At 48.1% G+C, this 9,501-nt stretch overlaps 1 protein-coding gene across 1 annotated transcript in view; it reads right to left on the bottom strand.

Moving 5' to 3' along the window:
- rgl1 (ral guanine nucleotide dissociation stimulator-like 1) overlaps positions 1-7,314 on the bottom strand; it is a 428,494-nt gene extending 421,180 nt beyond the window's left edge. Inside the window, exon 1 of the mRNA XM_085982333.1 lies at positions 7,169-7,314. Coding sequence (XP_085838459.1) covers positions 7,169-7,195 — 27 coding nt within the window. The 5' untranslated portion in view covers positions 7,196-7,314. The remainder of the gene's footprint in view (positions 1-7,168) is intronic.
- Positions 7,315-9,501: the final 2,187 nt, after the last annotated feature.

The following is a 9,501-nucleotide window of genomic DNA, read 5'->3' as shown; positions in this document are numbered from 1 at the left end:
GAGGGTTGGCGAGGCCAACTGTGGCAGCCCTACCCCCACCCCAGCTGAGATTAGCTAATGTAGCACAGACTGCGAATTGAATCTGGAACCTTCCTGGCCTGTATGACTGTTATTCATTGTATTAGTCAGCTGCGCCAAGGGAGAGGAACATAGGAATTGCTGGACAAAAAACTGACCAAGATCTATCTCATTCGCTTTCTACCATCCTGGTAATCGTATGATACGATGCTAATGGAGTTGTTGACTAAATCATAGCAATCAATCTCCATCAATTTGTCTACAGCTGACCCAGACATGAGGCGAAGAAAGCCCCCAGTGGTGGAGAGCTTTGGGAACCTCCTTCTTCGGCAGTCCCTCGGAACTGAGGATGACTTGGCTTCCACATTAAAAATGAGCTCGCAGGTGGCTGATTAGTCCAATGCGGGACCTACAGTCTCTGTCACAGGTGGGGCAGACGGTGGTTGAAGGGGCGGGTGGGTGGGTGCTTGGGTTGACGTGCGCTCCTTGCACTGCTTGCGCTTGGCTTCCGCTTGCTCCTGGCGAAGAGACTCGAGGTGTTCGGCGCCTTCCCGGATGCTTCTCCTCCACTTTGTGCGGTCTTGGGCCAGGGATTCCCAGGTGTCGGTGGGGATGTTGCACTTTTTCAAGGAGGCTTGCAGGGTGTCCTTGAAGCGTTTCCTCTGCCCACCTGGGGCTGTCTTGCCATGCCGGAGCTCCGAGTAGAGCGCTTGTTTTGGGAGTCTCGTATCGGGCATGCGGACAATGTGACCCGTCCATTGGAGCTGATTGAGCGTGGTCAGAGCTTCGATGCTGGGGATGTTGGCCTGAGCAAGAACACGAACGTTGGTGCGCCTATCCTGCCAATGGATTTGTAGGATCTTGCGGAGGTAGTGTTGGTGGTACCTCTCCAGTGCTTTGAGGTGCCTGCTGTACATGGCCCATGTCTCTGAGGCATACAGCAGGGCAGGTATCACTGCTGCCCTGTAGACCATGAGCTTAGTGCCGGGTTCGAGGACCTGGTCTTCAAACACTCTTCCTCAGGCGACCGAAGGCTGCACTAGCACACTGAAGGCGGTGTTGGACTTCGTCGTCGACGTCTGCCCTTGTTGACAGTAGGCTCCCAAGGTATGGAAAGTGGTCCACGTTGTCCAAGGCCTTGTCGTGGATTTTGATAATCGGGGGGGGCAGCACTGTGTGGCGGGGGTCACCTTTTTCTTCCCAAGCATGCTATACTTACCACGCGTCATGTCTCAAGTTACTCACATACTGTATCCCAAAATGTTAGTTTCTGACTACGTCACGATATGGATTTTTGTTTTAAAAAAGACAAAAGTAAATTTCCCCCCCCCCCAAACACCAAATGGAGCTTTCCTCTGTAGAAGGCGAGATCATCTACGGATCACACACACACATTGCCACAAGTCTATTACACCTGTGACTTCGATGGTGCACGGCTTTAAACAAATAATGTTTTTGCTTTTTTTAAAAAAAAAATGCACCTGTAGCGATTCGTGTGCATTGCCACTAAATAATCGAGTTCGACTTCGACGAACTATAAATAAGTTGTTTATTTACAGGAACAGGTTAAATACAACAGGTAAGGTAGCAGGTAAGATGGCTGACTGTAGGAGCACCGTGGTGTAGGTCTTTCCCCAGCGGGGACGCCACGAGAACTAACTAGAAGTTTCCGAGCTCAACTGCTAGCAGGTTCCGAGCTCAACTGCCAGCAGGTTCCAAGCTCTGATGTCATCACGCAGAGTACAGGAATGAAGCCCGAGTGCAGTAACAGATACATTTAAAAGGTAAATTAAAGGGAATTATGTATATCTCAATGTAAGGGACAACTGCCACATAGGCCCTTAAATATCAATACAGGCAGATTGCATCACAAAAATACCAGTAAAATAAATACTAGTATGAGTAAACTAAATAATAGTAATATTCCAACAGTGGCCTGAGCAACCAAATCCACAAGTGATGAAGCCATAAATCAATTGTGAAAGTCAGATCACCCATTGAAAAAAAATCAACAAATAGACAGCTTATCTGTGGTCAATACTATGACTGCATTTATTCCATATTAATAGGCATTTCCAAGTGTATCTACGCTGGTGGATTTCCCACAGCACTGCTCAGAGTCAGGGCATACAGTAGCAGATTGAGCATTGCAATGAGGGACAGTGAAATAAGTGGATAGTGGTAAAAAGTGAACAATGAGGAAGTGTCTTCTAATTGGTTCCGGGGAAACTTGATCCAAGTACTAAAAAAAGCCTACTTGTTAAAGCGAAAAACTGCAGATGCTGGAAATCTGAAATGAAGACAGAAACTGCAGGAAACACTCAGTTCAGGCAGCATCTGTGAAGAGTGCAAGGTGGGGTTAACGTTTCAGGTCACAGACCTTGATCAGAACCAAAGCTCATCAACCTGAAAAGTTAACCCTACCCTTCTCGCTCCTCACGTTGCCAACTCTGGTTGGATGCAGCACTTGAGGCTTCATCACATGACCTCCCGTCCCTACACTCCTACCATTGGTCCATACTCCAGGCGCTCTGCCCTGCACTGCCAGGCCAAGTGGAAAGTGAACAGACTGTTACACAATTGGATTAATTTTGACTGTTAAACAACCTTCTCCCCCCACATCACCAATACTTTTACAACTATACTGACTCACCAAAGCCTTTCCACCATCTACAAGGCACAAGTCAGGAGTGTGATGGAATACTCTCCACGATGAGTGCAGCTCCAACAACACTCAAGAAGCTCAACACCATCCAGGACAAAGCAGCCCACTTGATTGGCACGCCCTCCACCACTGGCGTACCGAGGCCGCAGTGTGTACCATCTACAAGATGCACTACAGCAACTCTCCAAGGCTTCTTCGGCAGCACCTCCCAAACCCACGACCCCAACCACCTAGAAGGACAAGAGCAGCAGACGCATGGGAACACCACCACCTCCAAGTCACACACCATCCGGACATGAAAATATATTGCCGTTCCTTCATTGTCGCTGGGTCAAAATCCAGGAACTCCCTCCCTAGCAGCACTGTGGGAGTACCTTCACTGCACAGACTGCAGCGGTTCAAGGCGGCGGCTCACCACCATGTTCTCAAGGGTAATTAGGGATGGGCAATAAATACTGGCCTTCCAGCAATGTCCACATCCCATGAATAAATTTTAAAATATTAATGTTCAAAGACAATGCAAGATTTTCTTTTACAATTAAGAGAAAATTCATGTAAATTATGTGACATCTTTGAAAGCTCTTGATTTGGGAATTGTGCCATTAGATTGGAAATTTGCTAATGTCACTTCATTACTTAAGGGAGGGAGGGAGAGAGAGAGAAACCAGTTAACTGCAGGTCTGTCGGTTTAATGCCAGTTGTGGGCAAGCTACTAAAATGTGTCATTAGGGATAGAGTGACTGAGCATTTGAACAAATATGAGCTGATCGAAGAGAGTCAGCATATTTTTGTTAAGGGTAAGTCATGTCGGATTAATCTAGTTGAATTTTTTGAGGCAGTCACTAATAAGGTAGATAAGAGTGTGTCTATGGATGTCGTCGGTATGGACTTCCAGAAGGCATTCGATAAGAGATTAGCAAAACTGAAAGTGCATGAATTGCAGGTACCCTTTTGATCAGGGTTGGAAATTCTTTGGGAGGTACGAGACAGAGAGTGGCGATAAAGGGTGGGCACTCTGATTATTGGGATGTGACAAGTGGCATTCCCCAGGGATATGTTCTGGGGCCTCAACTTTTCACCATATTTGTTAATGGCTTGGCTGAAGGAATAGAGAGTTGTATATCCAAGTTTGCAGACTGCACCAAGTTAGGAGGGACAGTAAATTGTGCAGATATGAGCAGGAAGTTGGAAAGGGACATAAACAGATTAAGTGAGCGAGCAAAACTATGGCAACTGGAGTTCAATATGAGCAAATGTGAGGTCATCCACTTGGGATCCGTGAAAGATAATCAGAGTATTTTCTAAATGCGGAGAAACTGAGAACCATAGAAGAGCAGGGAGATGTGGAGTCCAAGGAAATGAATAATTAAAAGCCAGTAGACAGGTACAAAAAGCAATTTAAACGGCTAATGCAATGTTGGCTTTTATCTCAAGGAGGCTGGAATACAAAGGCCCAATCTAAAAAAAACAGAATGCAGGTAAATTCACTGCAAGTTATCTAATACAAGGCATTTATCTCAATGTATACTGAAAGTCTCTCAGTGAATAGGAGCTGATTAACACACAGGCAGACAGAACCCAGCCAAATATGGAGCCCCTGGAAAAACTCACCATCATTTTCTAAACAAATGTAAAAAGTCACACAACACCAGGTTATAGTCCAACAGCTTTATTTGAAATCACAAGCTTTCGGAGCGCTGCTCCTTCTTCAGGTGAAGTGGAGAAATGCATAAAGACACAGCTTATACAGTCAGAGAATCATGTCAGATGTTTACAGGTAACCTTTCCAACTGCCATTAATCACACCTCGGCAGAGAGATAATCACAGCAGTCAAAGGTGTGAATGGTGTCCAAACAGGTCAGTCAGGGAAACATTACATCAAAGAACAATGAGGTGGGGTCACAAGGGGTCAAATATTGCAGATGCTGGGGTCTGTATGAAAAACAAAAAAACAGACAAAAAACTTTTTTTTTTTTTTTGGCTGGAAATCACAGCAGGTCCGGCCGCATCCGTGTAGAGAGAACAAGCCAATGTCGACTCGAGTCTGGATGACCCTGCATCAGGTGGGGTTACATGTAGCGTGACATGAACCCAAGATCTCTGTTGAGGCCGTCCTCATGGGTGCGGAACTTGGCTATCAGTTTCTGCTCGACGATTTTGCGTTGTCGTGTGTCTCGAAGGCCGCCTTGGAGAATGCTTACCCGAAGATCGGAGGCTGAATGTCCTTGACTGCTGAAGTGTTCCCCGACTGGGAGGGAACACTCCTGCCTGGTGATTGTTGCGCGGTGTCCGTTCATCCGTTGTCGCAGTGTCTGCATGGTCTCGCCGATGTACCATGCTCCGGGGCATCCTTTCCTGCAACGTATGAGGTAGACAACGTTGGCCGAGTCACATGAGTATGTACCATGTACCTGGTGGGTGGTGTCCTCACGTGTGATGATGGTATCTGTGTTGATGATCTGGCATGTCTTGCAGAGGTTGCTATGGCAGGGTTGTGTGGTGTCGTGGTCGCTGTTCTCCTGAAAGCTGGGTAATTTGCTGCGAACGATGGTCTGTTTGAGGTTAGGCGGCTGTTTGAAAGCGAGTAGTGGAGGCGTGGGGATGGCCTTAGCGAGGTGTTCGTCGTCATCGATGACATGTTGAAGGCTGCGAAGAACATGGCGTAGTTTCTCCGCTCCATTTTCTAAACAGGGAGAAGCAGAGAGATTTAAGAGTCTATGTACAGAAATCACTAAAAACTACTGGACAAGTACAAAATAAAAATGAAAAGGCTAATGGAATGCTTGCCTTTATCTCAAGGAGGCTGGAATACAAAAGGGGTGAAAATTATGCTACAGTTGTATAAAGTTCTGGTTCAATCCCATCTGGAGTACTACGTTCAGCTCTGGGCACCACACATCAGGAAGGATATATTGGCTTTGGAGGGGGTACAGCGCAGATTCACCAGAATGATACTGGGGCTAAAAGGGTTAAATTGAAGACACGTTGCATAGAATAGGCCTTAAGTATAGAGGATTAAGGGGTGATCTAATTGAGGTGTTTAAGATGATTAAAAGGAGTTGATTGGGTCGATAGAAAGAGAAACCATTTCCTCTAGTAGGGAGAGTCCAGAACAAGAGAGCATAACCTTAATTTTAGAGCTAGGCCCTTCGGGCATGATGTCAGGAAGCACGTCACACAAAAGGTAGCGCAAATCTGGAACTCTCTCCCCCAAAATGCTGTTGAGGCTAGGGGTGAATTGAAAATGTCAAAACTGAGGTTAATAGATTATGGTTAGGTAAAGATATAAAGGGATATGGAACTAAGGCAGGTAAATTGAGTTAAGCTACAAATCAGCCATGATCTAACTGAAGGGAGGACCAGGCTCGAGGGGTTGAATAACCTACTCCTGTTCCCATATTTCTTACGCAGAAAAACTGCATACACCAGCTGTATCAAAATATTCCTGCATTTAAAAGTGCTGCCAGAAGGGGGCGTCGAAGAGTCATTCGATTCGTTGTAATAAAGATTGATTCTTGCAGTTGCAAGTGTTTTAATGGATTGGGGACGGGGATGTTCGGGGTGGCTACCAAGAATTGTTAATCTGGCTCTGTCAGTGAAAAACACATACACAAACTTACTTAGCACTCCTCTCGTTCCCGGTAGCACCCATGATGTTCCATTCAGTTGTGCCTCACTGAATGATTAAATCTGTGCTTCAGTTAATGCATTACCAGAATTTAATCTACACTGGATTACCAGGGCTGCTCTGTATTATAATAGAGCAGCAATTTATTGACAGGGCTGAAGGAACATTAACTGAACTCCTTTGTGGGATCTCTGTTAAATTGACAACCGATGGTTATTTTTATTTATCCTGATTCGGTCTTGGGATATGTATTTCAGCTTCACAAAAAAAGTGTTCCCCATAGCCACTAACTATGAATTAAATGGGAATTAACTGCATCTTGAATCAGTCATCGGACTTTGCACGAGCACTCCTGCCAAATAATTTTAAAAGCAGTTCCAGAACAAGGATAAATTATACCCAAAAAACTCCAAGGTGAGATTTAGTATTAACAGTGCCAAAAGAGTTTGGGTGCGAGTGTGATGGACAGTGACAGCTCAGCTGCCGCTGAAGGGCACCTGCCTATCCTACTCCAGACTAAAGTCAGTGAACATGGGAGTCAAGCAGACAAGAGATGATTAAGGAATCTGATTCAAACAGTTCTAGAAATAACCATTTCCAAATTCAATGTAACGGTTAATTCAATGTTGGAATGAAAAAATTGGCATCAATTTTTCCACCTGTGGGTTTTTTTTCTCCTAGCTGGAAACACAAAGTCAGGTGCTTTGAGGAGCAGTCCCTTTAAGAAACCTTTTGGTTAAAATCGAAAATGCGTGCACATTTGCAGATACCCGATTCTTCATTCGGGGAGAGTAGCAGATCCTCCTCACCTGTCCCGCCCACCCGCTTCTCCAGTGTGAGCACTCTGGACACTTACCTGACAGTCAAGAAGGGGGCACTCCATTACTCGCGGGTAAAAGCTGCCCCTTTGTCCTTCATTTACCGCCCGTGCCCTTGCACTTCCTCCTCGCTCCCGGCGCCTGCAGCCCAAGCTCCCAGCCGCCGCTCTCCGCGCTCTGCCGCTCCATGCAGCCCGCCTCTCCCCCCCCGACTCTCTCAAATAGACTCCCAGCCAAGCAGTGCGCAGCGCCCGCTTAAAGAGACAGGCCAGGTGCAAAACAAAACACCCAATCATTTGAAGTATATAAAAAAGTTATTACTCGTTTCGTTTTTTTATTTAATTGTAATATGTCTTTTACAGAAAAAAGCATTGTTTCTGCGTTTGTGGAGAGATTTAATAAGGTTGTTTTCTTTATAAAATAAAAATTGGTGAACTTGATAGTTACACTGGAGCCGGCCCCATTCGGACAGAATTCCTCATCGGTGCCCGGCCCCAAAAACCCCCTCGGGAACCGGCGCCTCACAACTTGAGCCGCCTCGAGGGAATACCCTCCGTGCCTTTTCATTCCGCGCGGAGGAGTTTCCTGTACGGGCTGCTCCTGCACACTCTCCACTTTGCCATTTTCGCCTGCCGTCTGGACACGCCTTGGCGTGGCGTCTTGCCGATCGGCGGAGGCCGAGGTCCCCAATGGAAGGCTCTCTACGTGGGAGTCCTCCCTTGTTCCATCGGGGACTTGGCCTGGAGGGTGTTGCACGGAGCGGTCCCGTGCAATATGGTTTTAAATGGGTTCACGGACTCCCAGGCTGCCTGCATTTTTTGCGGCCTGGAGGAGTCCGTGTTTCACGTTTATGTCGAGTGTGAGAGGTTGCAGCCCCTCTTCCATTACTTGAAGGGGCTGCTCCTCGATCTTTGGTTGCACTTCAGCCCCACGCTCTTGATCGACGGTCACCCGGTGCGGAGGGGAGCGGGCAGGTTGGAGGACCTCCTCGTAGGACTGCTCCTGGGCCTGACTAAGAAAGCCATCAATTGGTCCAGGCAGCGGACGGTCGAGGGGGTCGTCCAGCCGGATTGCCTGCCTCTCTTCCGCGGCCATGTTCGCGCCCGGGTGGCCCTGGAGATGGAGCACACGGTGTCCGCCGGCACACTTGAGTATTTCCGCGACCGGTGGGCGCCGCGGGGACTGGAGTGCATCATCAACCCGGACAATCAAATTCTAATTTGATTTGTTTAAGTTTCATTTGAACTTTTGTTAATTTACAGTCAATTTGTTTAAGCACCAATCAAAAGAGTACACTGGAGCCGGCCCCATTGGGACAGAATTCCTCATCGGTGCCTGGCCCCATTCGGACAGAATTCCTCATCGGTGCCCGGCCCCATTCGGACAGAATTCCTCATCGGTGCCCGGCCCCATTCGGACAGAATTCCTCATCGGTGCCCGGCCCCAAAACCCCCCTCGGGAGCAGGTTCCTCATTGGTGCCCGGCCCCAAAACCCCCCTCGGGAGCAGGTGCCTCATCGGTGCCCGGCCCCAAAACCCCCCTCGGGAGCAGGCGCCTCACAATTTGAGCCATCTCTGGGAAATGCCCTTCGTGCCTTTTCATTCTGCACGGAGGTGTTTCCTGTACGGGCTGCTCCTGCACACTCTCCACTTTGCCATCTTCGCCTGCCGGCCGGACACACCTTAGCACACCATCTTGCCGTCCGGAGGAGGCGGGGGTCCCCAATGGAGGACTCTCCGCGGGAATCCTCCCTTTATCTATTGGGGACTTGACCTGGGGGGTGTTGCATGGAGCAGTCCCGTGCAATAAGGTTTTAAGTAGGTTGACAGGTTCCCAGGCCGCCTGCATTTTCTGCGGCCTGGAGGAGTCCGTGTTCCATGTATATATGGAGTGTGAGAGGTTGCAGCCCCTCTTCCATTATTTGAAGGGGCTGCTCCTCGATTTTTGGCTGTACTTCAGTCCCATGCTCCTGATCTTTGGTCACCCAGTGCGGAGGGGAGCGGGCAGATCGGGGGACTGCTCCTGGGCCTAGCCAAAGTGGCCATCAACTGTTCCAGGCAGTGGGCGGTCAAGGGGGTCGTTCGGCTCGACGGCCTGCCTCTCTTCCGCGGCCATGTTCACGCCCGGGTGTCCCTGGAGATGGAGCACGCGGTGTCTGCTGGCACACTCGAGGCCTTCCGCGACCGGTGGGCACCGCAGGGACTGGAGTGCATCATCACCCTCGGCAACCAAATTTCAATTTAATTTGTTAATTTTCATTTCAGGTATTTTTGTTAAGTTACAGCTTATTTGTTTATGGGTTGCTCAAAAGAGTACACTGGAGCAGGGCATTTTTAAATTTTTTTAAAGTTGATTCGTTTTGTTGAATATA

Source organism: Somniosus microcephalus, chromosome 3 (assembly GCF_052327205.1).
Source record: "Somniosus microcephalus isolate GS21.2 chromosome 3, FLI_Smic_1.0, whole genome shotgun sequence".
NCBI lineage: Eukaryota > Metazoa > Chordata > Chondrichthyes > Squaliformes > Somniosidae > Somniosus > Somniosus microcephalus.
The sequence above is the reverse complement of the archived record's forward strand: the minus strand, read 5'-3'. Positions and strand labels throughout refer to the sequence as shown.